The following is a 16,894-nucleotide window of genomic DNA, read 5'->3' on the forward strand; positions in this document are numbered from 1 at the left end:
TAAAGGATTTCTCAGTAAATTGAGATGCCGGGGGTTAAAACAGATTTCTAGGACACCGTAAATATTATGCTACATTTAACATATTTAAAATCATCCAGATAGTACAATTCAATAGTGACTCTCTCTTCTCTGATGAATTAATGGCTGTAATGGAATGTTAACATTAGAGCTCAGTCATGACTCTTAACTACCTATATGCATCCTCAGGGAGACGGGGGCAGTAAATAGTACGAAGTTAAAAGAAACGCAGATTGTCTCATATAAGTTTCCTTTTATTTCTGGCTACTACAACCTCATGCCATTTAGTAAACCATGTCAAACAGTGATCTACGCACAAAATTGTAACTGTTTAAATCATAACCATTTTTTTTGTTCCCCTTGAACAAAATGCAAAAGGATTACTCTCTAAAATGTAATATTAAGCAATGGTGTATCGTGAAAGACCGAATGTAGTAACTGAGAACAATTAGCGAAAAAAAACAATACATTGTTCAAAATCTACCGATTTACTTATATCATTGCTAAAAAAAGGTACTGTACATTGTTATATCCAGATCACAACCAGACTTATATGAGTTGAAATACAGAATTAAAATACAATCCCCTTGTGTTTGTACAGACAAAAAACGGTGGGGTGGGGACTTTTCACATTTTCACCTGGGAAACATTTTAAAGATGGGAGAAAAAATATTGCTGGAACCTCAGTGATCACTACATTGAAAAAGAAAAAGGACGACATTCCGGTGAAGGAGGCCATTCCTGGAGGGATCAGCACAAATCCAGGGTGTCAGTTATTCTGCAGCAGGGGGATCCTGCGGCTCCCGGTTTACTGTAACATCACAAGGGAACAGGACAGCCATTACCATTATTGTGAGAAGGATATTAGATCTACTCATACAGCTTTAAGCAGAGGAAACTAAATGCAAAAAAAAATGCATTAAGGGTGTGACACAGGCCTACTTCAGCAGGAGTACTAAGCCTGTTTTTTTGGTGCTGGTCTATAAAAAAACATAAGAAAGGTTACATTGAGTCTGTCTGACGGGATGAATGGCCATGTGGTCAAGGATCAAGCATCCAGCCCTTTCTTAAAATAAGCCAGGGTATCTGCTTCCATAACCCACCCCGAAAGTACACAGCGGGATGGTACATAAGACCTTAAGTGCTCGAGAGAGATCGGGGTGGTTACAGGTGGTGTCAAAGCAGTCAGCGTAGTTGCTGTTGACATACCCAGTGTTGTAAATACATCTTTGAAGGGGAACACATGAGCACATTTCAGAAAATTTACAAGTTGGGCAACATACTCCATGGTGACTATAGGAGGAGGAGAAGAAGGTTTTTTCATGGAAAAGGTCTGCAGAAACCAAATGAGCTAAATCTTTCATCAACATCCTAATCCACTCCTACAAGTCCTGCAGCATAAAAACCACACTAGTGAATATTTTTGCATTGTGCATTCAAAGCAGGTGATAGGCCTAAACTCATTTATTTAAAGAGAAAACTTTTTTTCTCTTAAGCACATGCCAGACAATGCTGCAGATCAGCATCTTACCCTCCTCCCTTGCCTTCATGCGTGCAATGAAGGAGTAGCTCTTGTTTCTCCGGTAGTTCTCATAGGGATCATCCAGCGACACTCCCACTCCCTTGTACTGGTCCCACTTGTCCCGCACATCTCCTCCTTTGATGGGGTCTTGGATACCCTGCTCCTTTGCGCCAAGCCCACCTGAACCACTCCAGCCTGCCATCAGACAGAGCAAAACCACACGGTGAGTTTTGGGACAGAATGGGATGCAATGGGACAGAAGGTTTCCTGCATTTTATTGCTCAACTTCACAAAGTAGTTTATAAAGATTACACAAAATCCTAAAATATTTGTATTCATATTTTATTTAGACATTCATTGTATTTAAGAAAAACTCTGAACTCAAAACCTCATGGAGCTTTAGAGCGACACAGGATATGTCTTGCTGAAAGTGGAATTAAAAGGCTCTCTCCTTGTTTCATACTGATGCAATTGTAAGGTTTAAATGGAAGTACATATTAGCAACGTGGAAGACATGGGCTATCCTTTGAAAGCGCTCCACTTCCAAGCTCAGTCTGCAAAGGCCTTCAATCTACAACTGAAGAGAGTGAAATGCAGATACTGTAATAATCACATGCTTTGCAGTGCTCTTACCCATCTTCATCAGCATCTGGTGCCCTTTGTTCTCCTCTCCCAGCCTCGGCTCTGCAGTCAGGGTGGAAGAGGAAGCACCAAGCCCAGAGGTGGAGCTGTGACAATGAAGTAATGTCAGTCCAATAGCCATTCAGCAAAAATATAACAGCTGTCTCGAGTTCCTTTCCTGTTTTATAGATTATGTAGTGCTCCTTTTTCCCCATTTGAACACATGGTCATGGCAGCCAATTATACTGGCCTTTCGCACTACTTGCTTGACACAGGTGTTTGGAAAAAGCTTTAGTTTTTCTGCACCAATAATTTTGCTGACTACCTTCACAATCCTGCTCAGTCTGTTTTCTGTCATGTTTCAGCACACACTGCTCTCCCAAAATGAGAAAAGGGGGTGCCATCCTTCAGATTAGGTGTTCAAACACGTTTCTGGCATGAGTTACAAAGGTGAAGCGATTTCTCCCTTCTGCTGGCGATGTGCCGCGCAGTGGGGCTGCCACGTGTTACCCAGGTGAGTGATGCACGTGTCCAGAAGAGCTGAATACTCTTTGATACGTGTGACCTACAGACTGCACATTCCTTAGAGCTTCAGGAACGTCGTAGTCACAGAGTGCACCTGGCTCCGCTAGGGAAAGGACACCATGGCTTAAAGACTTACGGTGGAGTTGGGCTCCTGGATTTGGTGTGGCGCCGCTTGTCCGGAGAGTATGACCGTGAGCGGGACCGGGAGCGGGATCGGGATCGGCTCCGGGAGGACCGAGAGCCGCTCCTGCTTCTGAAACAAACACAAAGCATCGTGACGAGCGGACCACCAGGAGGATCCCTTCTCCCAAGAGGCAGAGGCTTAACCTGGAATTCTACCCTCTCGTACAATGCTGCACTATTTGTTTTACCTGAATAAATCAATTTCTACACCTGAGAACCTTGCCATCTGGTTTGGTCCACCTTTGGACCTGCAATAAAGCTAATCTCCACTCACCAGATCTGCACCAGGGCAAGCCCTTGTCCGAGTATTAGTTCTCATAATTATCAGTATGTATGCCACGTCGGAACAGAGACATTGCCATCTTCTGCTGGTACACTAGAGTTTCCAAGGTGGTGGCAGAGATCAATGCCTGTCTTCTGTTGACGGAAGACCACATGTGTGAAGACATCAGGGTAAACGTTATGCTGCCTGTTGTTTTGCTCAAGGCAGCTGGTGGAGCCAACTGGTCCCCGGGCCAAACACAAAGCTCTCCCATTCCTGCAAGCCAACCTGCAGGTTTTGGATTTTCCAGCAGGACAATGCAAGACTACTGTGCCAAGACTGCAATGGCAAGACTTTAAGGCCAAAAAAAAACACAGATGTAGGCCACGACGTGCATGCATTTTATCATCAAAAATCAACACAGCGAACAAAACAAATTATAGACTGCAGTCTATTATTCTGTGTGCTTCTACCCTCCCTTAAGTTTGATTTTTTGGATTAGTCTGCACTAGGCTAACAAATGTTCTTCTATCAAATGATTCCAGAAGGCTGGGCTATGATCAGCCTTTTCTCTCGACCACAGCCTATATGTCAATGCTGGTAGGACTGCACTAAAATTCAAGGTGGTCATACTCAAAATTAATATTGTAACGTTTGAATCTTGACAGTGTGTCACTTTGCATACTGAAACATCATCATGAGTCTTGGATCTGTATTTGTGTTCAGTTTTTCTGCGAGTATGTGGCACACGGTAAGCATTTGTAGTATCTATGTTTAAAGTATCCGATCAGATCCACCAAACCCGCTCGTCACATTTTGTTGGTGGGCATCAGGATGTAAACGAGGCGCAGCAGAACAGAATCCGTTTTCACGTACCTGGACCGGGATCGGGAGTAGGAGCGGGACCGGGACCGGGATTGGGAGCGAGATCTGGAGCCAGAGGAGGAGCGCGAGGACTTGGAGGACCTGGAGCTGGAGCGCGAGGAGGACCCGTCTCGGCTCCGCGAGCGGCTGCAGGATCGGCTGCCTCGCGCGCTGTGGGGATGGAACAAGGTCGTCGCTCGCACCCGTGCCTCTAGCGCAGCAGACTCAACAACTGGCGCGGCAGGAGTCTGTTTGCAAGCGCTGCCTGACTTGACCGCTCTCACAGTCACGGGCTGAAATACTGAAGTACCTGAAATACTTTGGCATCACCTTCACTGCTAAACTCTCAGCAAGCTCGTGAGGGCAAAGCAACGGTACAGTCAAAAAACAATGTACAACATACAGCATATGCACATGCGTAGTATTTTCTGGATCCTGGGTCTTGGTTATCCAAATTATTTGTCACTTTTATAACCTTTTTTAAAATCTAACTACGTCCAAGATTCCGTATTGCTTCTCTCACCTGTTGCGTTTTTCTTGTCCTTTTTTCCGTCTCGCTCGCATTTTAGCTCTGAAAAACTCGTACAGCCCATTCTGTTCCCAGCCCTCGCTGCAAAACAGCAGGAGAAAAAACCCACTCAGGACCTCAAAATACTAATTACTGCAGTGGAGAATCAGGAGCAGGAGTGGCAAAGCCCTACGCAGTAAATCATATTCAACAGAGGCCTACTATAGGAGGAGCTATATATATAAAACTACCAAAGACGAATAGGTCCCTCATGTCACATGAGTCAAAATGCAGGAAAACAGTTGCCTTGACATATTGTTTACTGTACCCAAATCTCAGGTCCAATTAGCGACCCTACAAATAGGCTCCAGTATGAGATCTGCCAGTGTTTCTCAAGGACATTGCTCATTGCCATTCTATGGATGAGCTGTTCCTAGCCCTGTGGGGCTACAGAAGAACAGAAGCAACTGTGCACAATGAGCTCCTGTCACCGTCAGCCTTTCTAAAGCCTGAGGTGAAGGTTACCTGTTCCTCGGTCTGTCATGAGAGGGGGGGCTGTAGAAGGCCTCAACCGCGGCCAGCAGCCGGTCACTGGGGGGCATTGGGGGTGGGAGGCGGATGTCTTTGGGGTCCAAGGGCTTGTAATCGTGGTCTTCAAGCTGGGACATTAAACAAACGAAGAGTTAGCACAGTGCATTAAACTTTTAAACAAGCTGAATCCAGAAGATACATCTGCATCCATGGTTCCCCACGCAACCACAGACAATTATTCGCTGGAGTGCTTGTTTTAGCCCCCTTTCCAATTCAAGGCTATAGTCACTCTCTATGAAGTGGTCACTTACTTTGACCAGAGGAGCCATGAGTCCTGCTGGCAGGTCAAAGTAAGGGACGTTGGGGACCAGACTGGGGTCATCATGGTTGACATGAGTGGGGCCCTGCCGCCTTATGTGGGGGGGCTGGCCGTTGAAGCCATGGGGTGGGGGGCCGAAGTCTGGGTGCTGGGGACCCGCCCATGGAGGGTGCTCTCCCATCCCAGGGGGAGGCATCCTGTGGCCCGGGTGGTGGTGAGGAGGACCCAAATCTAAAAGGCAAACAAGGAGAGAGGGAAAAAAAACAACTTGTATTTGTCTGTACCAGCACATAAAAAGCATAACTTCATTTCAAGTGGGTAAGGAAAAGCAAAGCTCAATTGTATGAATTGTGAAGGAAATAAATGTAGAGACTGATCGGAGGGTTTGATTAGTCCAAATACTCTGCATGAACATGGCAGTTCTGTCTTATGCCAGTGCCGTTTTGCAATGAAATCAGCCGGTGTGGCGAAACAATTGTTCCCATGCTGTTAGTACCACTGAACAGAATTCCCCGACCGACCGAGTCGGATCCTTTCCAGAGTTATCTGAACTGCTAGAGAACATAATAGAACGAAAAGCTGATGCTGCAAAATCAAAGGTGGTGTACAGGTACAAAATACAAGTCTAGAACACAAAAACTCCATCCCTTAAGAACAGAAAACTGTCAGTGGCCAGCACTTCTTACTGCATGCAATAGCAGATAGTTCAAAAAATGTTTTGCCATGGACAAAACATACTGGCCAGTGTGCGTAAGTGGTATAAAAAAAGACACTTCAAATAAAAAACAGGTTATCTCAGTGTTTTTTTTATGATTAGCAACCCACAAAACAGAGCACAACAATTTTGCTTGCTCACTCTTATCCACCACAATAGACGTACATTACTCCAACCACAGCCAAGCACCCCTGCTACCCCCTGTCTTTTATTAACCACTTCTTGGCTAGATCATCCGTCCACCCATCTATTTTTAACCACTTCATCCATTTTCAGGGTCACGGGGGAGCCAGAGCCTCTTGGCAAGCAATAGGTGCAAAGGCAGGGTACACCCTGGACACCAGAGCACCAGTCCATCACAGGGCACATACAGACACACTCACACCAGGGCCAGTTCTCCCAGACGTCAATCACCCGACCAGCACGTCTTTGGACTGTGAAACTGGAGCACCCAGAGGAAACCCACACGAACAGGGGGAGAACATACAATTATCCAGGTGGATGCTGCACATTGGTGGTGGTGGAGGGGAGTCCCCATTACCTGTAAAGCGCTTTGAGTGGAGTGTCCAGAAAAGTGCTATATAAGTGTAAGCAACTATTATTATTACAAACTCCACACAGTTAGAACTGAACCCAGGGCCCTCGAGCTGTGGAGCAGCAATGCTTACCCCCTGCGCCACTGTGCCACCCTTTATTAGATCAAGCTGTCATTAACAGAAATCAAAATCACAAGACAACATTAAAAAAAGGACCCTTTCCCTGCCCACTCCCAAAGCAGGAACAGCACAGGGAAAGTCCCCGCACGCAGGCTGGCTCTCCTTACCTCCGGGGAAGTCTCCCTGCGGGTAGTCAAAGCGATGAGGCGGATAGGGGGGCCGCTCGAAGTGATGCCGCGGGGGGAAGTCGTCTTGCATGAAGCGTGGCGGGAAGCGGTTGAAGTTATGCGGGTGGGGGGGCTGGTTGAACTGGGGGGGCTGCTGGTGCGGGGGGAACGGGCCTCGGAAGTGCGGGGGGCGCTGCATTCGAAAGGGAGGCTCCCTCTGACCCCAGGGCGGCTGCTCGGGGGGCTGGCTGCTCCAGGGGGCCTCGTACTGGCCGCTCCAGGAGGGGGGCGGCGGCTCCGGCTGGCTGTTCCAGGGGCCGCTCTCCCGCTGGCCGCTCCAGCTGGGGTCCCGCTGCTCGTTCCACATCCCCTCGTGGCTGTTCCAGGGGGGGCACGGGGGGGGGCCCTGGGTGGGGTCGAAGGGGGGCTGTTGAACGGGAGAGAAGGAATAACGAAGAGAAGCTGCAGCCGTCTGATTCTCACAGACCAGTTAGTCACAGTTCGCGAGAAAAAGAATAATACATTTTATTACATTTTAATACAGTGCACTTCCCCTAAAACAATCTCAGGGTGCACTACAATTAATAACCCCATTAATAAGCAGGATGAAATACGGGATAAAACCAGACAAAACAATATACCAGAGCAACAGAAGTAAATAAACACAAATCAGTACAACAGGATCAATCAGGCAGCACCCAAAGCTTTCTTGCCCAGACAGAGCCGACTTGGGGAGCAATGGAACAAAAAGTACGGTCTCCTGTAGAAGACAGGTTAGCCCCCGGCATGCAGGAAGAAAGCATTTTCTTTTCTTCACGTTCACACAAATACAGTAGTTACCGAGCCCACATGTGTTACAAACCAAAATGTTGATTTGCAGAGGAACATGAGTGCAGCCTGCTGTTTCCGCCACAACTGGCGGTCTGGTGCTGATGGCTGAAGCCTTATGCTGGATTCAGGCATCAGTACCCGCTTTCAATGCAAGATACAGCCTCCTGTGCACATCAGCACAACCTGCAACCTGGAAACACTGCTTACTCCCTTTTTCTAGGTACAGCTGTAACGAATGGAATTCGGTGCCCAGGGAACCATCTACAACGAAATGGGACCTTTACAGTAACTTACAGTTATTGGCTAACCAAAGCTTAATTCAGAACCCAACCGCAATGGTCCCTACTCCGTATCCAAGAAGCGAATCTTTCACACCAGAGAGACGCATACCGGCTGCTGCTGTGGCCAGGCAGACATGCTGTGCTGAGGGTCAAACCAGTTTGGCTTGGTGGCAGGAATGGGGTCACTGGGCCCCCTAGGGGCCACAGCTGCTGCAGCCAGTGGGTCCTGGGCTCCAGGTTGGGCGGGATCATAATCCCCTGGAGGAGGGACAGACATCGTCGCCTTGACATCACCTACAACATTCAAATCGCGTGAAGGACACTGCTTAATACATCTGCTTGTGGAAGTATACCAGAAAGTACAACTGAATGAAAAGCATACGCACTATGCACATTTCATCAGGACTGGTATTCTAGGTACACTGTATTGCATGGACAATTTTTCAAAGCAAAATAAAAAATAAAACAGTCAAAGAAACAATTTTCATTGTTTTAACCCAAGTACAGTGTAAGAGTTCAGTTCAGTGTTAAGAGTTCCGATTATACGACTCATGTGATGTCATCTAACATTATAACATCATATTTGATCAGCAACGGATGCTAGAATGTGGCAAAATAAGTCAATTCTAGCTGAAAGGTTTACACCGAGAAGCAGAAACTGAAATCCAGTCTATGGGTGCCCACTGCTCTAGAGACAGGCAGCTCGGGCTGGTCTGCGTACTGCCACACACGCTAAGGAGGTATCAGAAAGGTGTTTCGCCAGGGAGCCTGGCTGCAGGAGTTTCTCTCTCTCTCACCTGGCTGCGCTGTCACGGTTGCCCCAGGCGCGGCAGGCTTCACCTCGCTCTCCGCTGGGGCCAGCTGTGCTGCTACAGCCGCCGCCTGCTGCTGCTGCTGCTGCTGCTGCTTCAGGCTGGCCACAAACTCCTCATGGTGACTCTTCAGCGTCTGGATCTGCTGCTGAAAGGCCAGCTGGACAGGCTGGACAACGGCAGCGTACTCTGTGATCAGCGACGCCTGGGTCGAGAACGGAGGGGATGCATGTTGAATAGTAATAACGCCCACTGAACATTGTCACACAGTACCGAGAGAAAGAGTAGTCGTCTGGTTAGGACTTGTAAAGAAAACAAAGCCGCCTGGAAGACAGTGAACTCGAGCAGAAGTAAAAAAGTACAAAGTCTGTACAAAGAATAATACTGCATTGGCAATTATTTGTTTAAGCAAATGCATATAGGCAACGGTACCAGGAGATGCATCTAAAGAAATTCTAAAGGACGCTTTCTCTCAGTACTTCTTATATACCCCTCTGACCGAGAGCTCTGTGCACGTGACATCATACCAGAACCAGGCTGGCTGATCTCCTCAATTATTACTACTGCTATGCAGATCAGCAAGTCAAGTTCATCTTCTGTGCTTTGTACCAAGTACATATCTTTACACTGTTAAAATTTCTAACTATACCTCAACGGTTACAATCCTAAGCTTTCCTCTCATCCCCTTGGGGACCAAGCAGACCAACGTGAGACACAGCTCGTTCACGTAGTTGTTTCATTAACAACAATACTAATGAGCCTTTGAGCTCCATAGCTGTACACTCAGCAGACGGAGAAAAGCACAGAGTAAATAAGTAGGTCTTAACCCTTTCATTTTGAATATACCCCTACAGATTCAGTAGATTAAACATTTAGATTAATAAAATTGAATCTCCTTGTACACCTTAAGCAACTGAAGTCACCATCTGAAGGACCTGGACACCAGAATTTCAATAGTGCATCAGGCAGGAATGAAACACAGCCGTGCCACCACTCACCTGATACTGCCCCAGCCCCAGCGCAGGACTCTGCAGCTGCTGGATTGTCGACTCGTCAAAGTAGCCATTCTTTTCCCAGAGCTGCAGCAGCTGGGCCAGAAAAAGGGAATGAAATTCGGGTAAAAAGAAAAAAGAACATCGCAATACATCTGGTTGGCCGCCAGCCGTTAACCTTCACATGATTGCTTACAAACAAATGACAGTGAAGCAACTGCGATCCAGACTTCTCGAAACCAGAGGAATTTTGGTCGTGGGGAGTCTCAGTCCGATCCAGGTAGTCTTACAGGTGACCCTAAATCACCCAATCCCTAAAGGATGCGGACACTTAAATGTTAAAGACTAATTAAACAAGTAGTTTGGTTAATATAACTCTGGTCAAATCGTTAAGTGGAGATTTCTGATCTTAATTAACAAATCACCTGCTTACCTCCCACGAACTGTTTAAATCCTAACTAAGATACTAAAAATCTGCTGCACTGGGGTGCTTCAGGACTATGGCTGGAGACCACCACCTGTCACGTTAATAAATGAATTGACAAGCGATGACGAACGACAGACTCACTCTGGCGATTTTCTGCTGTTTGTCCTCTTCTACAGCCAGAAAACTAGTGCAGTAAATTGGGACGACAACTTTCTGCAGGGCTGCAAGAAGGTCTCTTTGCTGTTTCCTTTGACTGAAAAAAAATCTCAATTAAAAAATAAACATCTCACACAACAGCTTTTTAGATCAAACAGTGCCTAATGACTTAGTGAGAATAGGAGCAACATAATTTTCATAACAGCTTCTTGCTTTACTCAAGACTACTCATCCACAAACCTCACCTAGGTGACTTCATAAAGATCCATGTTAACTAAACAATCTGGTTCTTTGTTTACTGTGCAGACACCACAGGTGTTTTTTTTTTACTTTTTTTAACTGGACAGCCTGGAAACACTGTGCCCTCTAGAAGGTTTCTCAGCTAGTGTGATTTAGTGACAACTGATGCTCTTTCATCTTTCATTTCATTTTCATGCCTTTTTATAAATATGAGGCAATCCAAAACTTTTAAATATCTTCATTCAAATCAGCCACTGCATTTCTAAACAGTAGTACAGGTATATTATATTCATTTCTTCGAAACACGTATCCTAAATGCGACGGACTATCCGGTCCATGTCTGAACCCAGCTCTTGATCCACCCCAGGCAGACTCCTCGTTCTCACCAGTGATGGAGGACATCGTTGATGAGATAAATGAGGTGCAGTCGGAGCTCAAAGTGGGCCCCTTCGGCTGTGATGCGATTACGGAGGTGACCGCCCATCAGCTCACAGTGCTGAGGGGTTTTTGCATTGTTAAACATCCAGTTCTTCCCAGCCTAGACAGTCAAAAAAACAAAGAGAGACTCAACATGCAGGCCACTATGTACCAGACCCATAGAGGGAGCAATGCACTCTCCTGCCTTCAGTAATTAACAGCATGTAACCCTTTAAATTATCTAGATCAAGTTCAACCCAAGTATCTTGTTAATGTCCATATCAAACTTATGAGCGAGAGGGCTGTGTAATTATGAAACAGCACAGGTACACCAGTGCACTAAAACACAAATGGTAAATGAAAGTACAGACAGAAACACCACAAAAAGGCTATAACAAGTTTTCGAGATTAACTTGCAGAAGTTAACTGCAACTTTGCTTTGAGAATATTTTAATCCCTTCCAAGACCCACTTTATTGAATAAAGATCAGAATTAGATTTAAAATACTGTGTGAGACTAGACATCTGAAGAAAACAATACAAGAAAATGTCTCTCAGAACCAACTGAAGTTAGCTCCTCTAACTCACTGAGATGGCGTCTTTAGTGCAGGTATCAATGATAGGCTGCAGCAGACTATCAAACTCCCCCATGTCCAGCTGTGTCTCCACAAGCAGTTTCTGGGTTTGCTGCTCCATGGCCAAGGCAATCGCAGCAGACACCTGCTCCTGGAACAGGACACGAACAAACAGTCAAATAAAAAGCTTCCAACGCGTCTTGACGGATTCCTGTAGCGGTACCCCTGATGATTTGTGACAATTAACGGTGTCTCTGTGGCTGGAAGGTTGCTGGTTCATATCCCGCGGCCGGCAGAGGCTCCAGGGGTGCTGTACAAATGGCTGACCCTGTGCTCTGACCCCAAGCTTCTCTCCCTGTCTCTGTGTCTGTGTGTCTCATGGAGAGCAAGTTGGGGTATGCAAAATTGAAGAAATTGTATATGACCAATAAAGTGATCTTAACTTATTATAGGGGAAACTCTATCTGGGAACAGGCCTAAAGAGACAAGAATTTTACATTAATATTTGTTTAACCCTTTTCAGGCTTTGCAAACCAAGTGCATGCCTCTATTGTTAACAGCAGGATGGCTTCTGCTGTATGGTTGAGAAAACTGGCACAACAGCTGTAAAAGGGCAAGGTAGCAAGTAAATGTTAATTTCTCACTAAAACGTGTAAAAAACAAACTCAGTGTTTTGGCTGGTGAGCCTTCACCAGTGAAGCTTTTTTTCTTCAAAAAGCACAGATCGGTCAATAGAGTCTTTTTTTTACGTTACTGAACACTTTTCGATTGTGAGCGAAGCACACACTTCACAAAGAGCCAGTCGTTATGACTACGGCTGCCACAGACCTGTCTGAGGTTGTGCAGGTGCTGCTCTTGTTGCTGCAGATTCCACTGGCTCTGCTGGACAAGCTCATCCACCGAGGGGGTGGCGGGAGGGATGGGAGGAGGGGGCAGTGTGGCCAAGGGGGGTGGAGCATCTGGAGCCTCTTGTCCTGGCTGTTTACAGAGCACTGGAAAGAACAGGAAGGGACAACATCACTGTACACTGATGCAAAACAGCTGAAGATACAGACAACATTGCTGAATACCATAACCCACAAGGCATGTTATCCCTCTATGTACTGGTGATGGGGATGCACAACGAAACATATGGACAACGAAAACAGGGGTGCACAACTCCAGTGTCAAGGGTTGAAGGATCTTGATGGTTTCATTCATACTGAGATTTTACTTACCTAACTGAACAACACACGTGTGTTTTCCCTCTACAATAGCAATCCTGCTGGCCTGTGGCCCTCTAAGGCTGGGTTTGTACACCACTGATTTAAAGGCACATGCACTACTGCAATACTGAATTTATTACAAAGCTACAGTTTACTGCTGTGAAAAGCTGCACTGTGTTCCACAGGGATTGGCAAGCACAACAAACTCACAAATGGGAAATTAAAATAAATGCGAGAGAAAAATGAACATGAAAAGACTGCAGAGCAAATGATGAAGCTGTAGTATCTTTCCACAGGCAATGTTAAGCAGAGGTTTTGCAAAGTTGTAAAAATGTGTCTGTTTTGGACCTACTTCGGCTGAGGGTTAAGTGAGTTCAGGCATCACAGAGGCAGGGACACTTAAGAAAAACTACATCACCCCAAGGAAAATGCAGCAGAGAAAAATTATTCTGTCAAAAAAATCTTCTAAACCTGTTCATGACTATTTAACCTTTCATCAGTGCCGAAATATCATGATGTTTTTTAGGCTCTTAAGCTCAAAACACAGATCAACATGTCACATATGGGTGAACAGATAACAGTACCGAAACTCTGTATGCAGCACATACAGTTTATATCATTCCATTAAATTCTTAAAATGGCAATCCTCAAATTTCAAATTTCATCATCAGCTTTGAACTAGAGTTCACATTACGTTGTTAAACAGTGTGTACATTGTACGTTTTGTTGGAGTTCCAGTTTCTGTCCTGTTTTTGAAAGCATTCAGAGCACTGAATAATCCACCTTAACCCCAGCAAAAGCTACAGTATCTTAAGGGTGTATGTGGGAAAACGGGTCAAGAAAAATAAAACTAGAAACCACAAAAATGCAATGGATTTCATTCATAAAATCATAAAAGGAACCTATCTTGTAATTCCTTCACCTACTTTATCCAGCAGCATATGACTCTAAAAAAGTAAGAAATAACTTTTTCTGAACTGTTTCTAAAAAAAACACTACAGAATTCCTGGGGAGATCAGTTTTTACAATTCAAGCAGCAATGACGATATTCAACAAATCATTTAAACAAAAGACAGGCTGTGTAAATAGGAAACAGCTGATTTTCTAAACAAAGTATCAACCCAAACCCTGCCTATATCATGCAGCAAAGGAAGGCACACTGTCTTTACTATTCACAGTGCCGAGCGATACAGGTTAAACACTTCAGCAAGTGTCTGAAACACTGAACATCAGACTCTGGTACTTGCTATCATCTCTGTGATCAAAAACAGCATCTATCTAGGCTGAACATCCAGTAACCCCAGAATCCCCGATAACAGCCATGAGCCACCAATAATCAAAAGTCCATGTTTGAACTATACAAAAAAAACCAAAATGAAAAATAAAGCTCAAATAAACATAAAAATAGAAATGCAACTCAGCCTCAGATCTTTGATCATGCCAAAATGAAAATTAAAAAAAGAGCATGTCTGGGTATCCTTCTGTCAAAATGGAACTGCTGAGTAACATTCTAATAAATACCTTCCAACTTATACTCCTCACATTCGTGTGTAGTAGAATCTATAAGGAAAGAAGGACACCTTTAATACAGAACACTGCTGGGTTGATCGCTTCTTTAGAAAAACAATTGTTATGGCAATGGATAAGTCTTGCCTCTATGACTTACTGCAGTTTCAGTGTTAACAATGAAAAGGTGCATCTCTATCATGTTTAGCAAAGTAAACTGAGAAAGAGCATCCTCTTCTTGTACTGATGCCTGCCTATAATGAAGAAAACTACAAAATACTTTTGCAAATATGTTGCCATTATGAGTACATTACAATTAAAAACTAAGCACACTTGTTCAAAAAATCTCATTAATGTTTCACTTAATTTAACATAAAGTAGCTTTAAAAATGCAGCACATTTTAAAGGTTAAAATGTATCCTTATGAAACACTTTATGAAAAGATTTATTATCTTTAACAGAGCAAATTACTCGATTATACGAGATGAAAGGGAATTTGGAATAGAAATCTGAAATCCCTGCTGTGCTGCTCTTCAAAATAAAGACAATATTTGACTCCTGAGTATAAGAAAACAGAGAGTAGTTAAAAAAAACATCTGCATATTTCCTTAACCAGACTCGACCACATAAAGCAGCGTTCTTTCAATGTGACGAGAAGCCCAGGCAGTGGATTCGGGGTAGACAGCAGAGAACGTACGCTGTTGCTGCTCAACGGCCAGTTTGTACTTGTAGTAGTTGAAGAACTCTCCGCCAAACAGGAAGGAGAATTTGGGGTTTTCTTTCTGCTTCTCCATCGTCATCTTCTCAAACTCAGGGCCATTCCGGGCCACAAACTGGGCCAATTTATCGATGACATTCCTCAGCTCCTGGTCTGCAGAAATACAAAAAGAACCTAGTGTTAAACATGGCCCACTGTTGCTTACGGACCAAATACGTTACCTTTCAGGATTTGATGAAGGGCTAATGTTTTTGAGGCTTGGTAAAACATATTATTTATTTTACAGTTTCTATTTATAATGCAGAATGCAACACATTTGCAGATCTCGTATATAGTGGAGCCTTTATTGACATAGTACCTGTCTTTCTATACTGTATCTACCTATCACCCAAACCGCGATATAAACCCAAATTTGCCAAGCGATGGAACAATTCACCACATACATTTATAAATTTATGAGATTGTCTATGTTGATTTAAGAGAGTCCGTCTTGCTATGTGTTCGCTGAATCTGATTCTTCAGGGCACTAAAAGGTGTCACGCCACACTTACTTTAACGCACTCACGTAACACTGTTTATGTCCCAATCAAATCCACTTTGTGGGCTATTTCGCAGAATGACTTGGCCGTTATAATAGATGCGTGATTTCAACATCTGATGAGCTTAGGGATCTGTTATTTTCCCTTACAAACCCACACTAAGATCATAGTGTAAGAAATACACTAAAGATTTATATTGACGTCGATCTCTTGCGAGACGACTGGCTGCACCAGATCAGAATATACAACGTTAACAAAACGGTTACTAAAATAAACCAATGGAGACTGGTAAAGCATAAGGTATGTATCGATACGGGCAAAGTGAAGGGTTCACGCTTTAACGGCGGGCTGCTTGAACGATGCAAATACTACATCATTCATTTCAATACAATGTCCGCTTGGAGGAAGGCGTGAGGCCCATGGCACACATCGCCAACAGCACGCAAGGTAAACCAAAAACCTAAAAATAAATTAAAATCTGGACTTCTACGGTCGTTTCTTACCCTCGGGTGGCGCTGGGATATCCATGGGTACAAGAGGCACACTCGGACAGCACGGATCGCTAGTAAAACAGCTCCCAGTTTAACTCAGTAAAACGCTGCCCATTCCTCTCAGGGCTCAACCGGAAGCGCATCTTCAAGTGTAACAGATTCATACTTTTTTTTTTAAACACTGCGGCTCGTCTCTCCCTCCAACAGGCCGAGGAAAGAGGCCTCTGAGCGCCTCTAGCGCCGCCTGGCGGGGGGGAGGCCTGCTGGCACGGAAAGGCGCTGCTGAGCCAGAAGAATTCGCGGTCGGCATCTAGAAACTTCGGAGAACTCCTTCCCCGTCTTTCAGGTAAAAAAAAAAAAAAAAACACTCGGTAATTTCATGAAATGTGTTGGGTCGGTACCATTAAGGGAGCATTTCATGGCTTTCAATTTATTCCAGAAGATATTATGGGTGTGATTCTTTACTTGCCGGTGAAAAAATACGTTCCGAAGTTTTGAATCTTGATCTACTTTTGTATATCATAATGAGTACATTTTCCGTATGAAATCTGTGTATGAACACGGTTTTAAAAAAACGGAACCTTACGTTGAAACCCAGAAATTAAATGGATTTTTTTTCTAATTGCAGTATTTTGTGCACCGAGCATCACCGAGTATTGTGAGGACAATACCTTACTATCCCACTTTTCGTGGGAAGTGTGAAAACCACTATCCCATGGTCGTGAGACGCGCGAAAAGTGTATTTTTGTCACAGTATTACCACAGTATCAGAGTGTGTTGAACCTCATACTCGTGAAATTACTGTTTTACTCTA

At 44.5% G+C, this 16,894-nt stretch overlaps 1 protein-coding gene across 3 annotated transcripts; it reads right to left on the reverse strand.

Annotated features, from left to right (window-relative positions):
• Positions 1-254: 254 nt before the first annotated feature.
• cherp (calcium homeostasis endoplasmic reticulum protein) lies at positions 255-16,233 on the reverse strand. Of its 3 annotated transcripts, none has more exons than XM_088907934.1 (19): positions 16,093-16,233; positions 15,030-15,203; positions 14,348-14,386; positions 12,450-12,613; positions 11,635-11,772; positions 11,017-11,168; positions 10,376-10,487; positions 9,814-9,903; positions 8,801-9,020; positions 8,113-8,297; positions 6,892-7,318; positions 5,346-5,584; positions 5,029-5,162; positions 4,519-4,605; positions 4,008-4,166; positions 2,823-2,939; positions 2,174-2,268; positions 1,550-1,735; positions 255-829 (listed from the first exon to the last, which is right to left on the reverse strand). In XM_088907934.1, exons 1-19 carry the CDS (start codon positions 16,115-16,117, stop codon positions 792-794), a joined length of 2,781 nt encoding a protein of 926 aa, XP_088764060.1. In that variant the 5' UTR covers positions 16,118-16,233; the 3' UTR covers positions 255-791. The 3 variants fall into 3 exon arrangements, with proteins under 3 accessions (XP_088764060.1, XP_088764061.1, XP_088764062.1); XM_088907936.1 differs by having other exon boundaries at positions 706-829; positions 1,563-1,735; XM_088907935.1 differs by lacking the exon at positions 14,348-14,386 and having other exon boundaries at positions 16,093-16,227.
• Positions 16,234-16,894: the final 661 nt, after the last annotated feature.

Source organism: Atractosteus spatula, chromosome 28 (genome assembly GCF_055471065.1).
Source record: "Atractosteus spatula isolate fAtrSpa1 chromosome 28, fAtrSpa1.hap1, whole genome shotgun sequence".
NCBI classification, from domain to species: Eukaryota; Metazoa; Chordata; class Actinopteri; order Semionotiformes; family Lepisosteidae; genus Atractosteus; species Atractosteus spatula.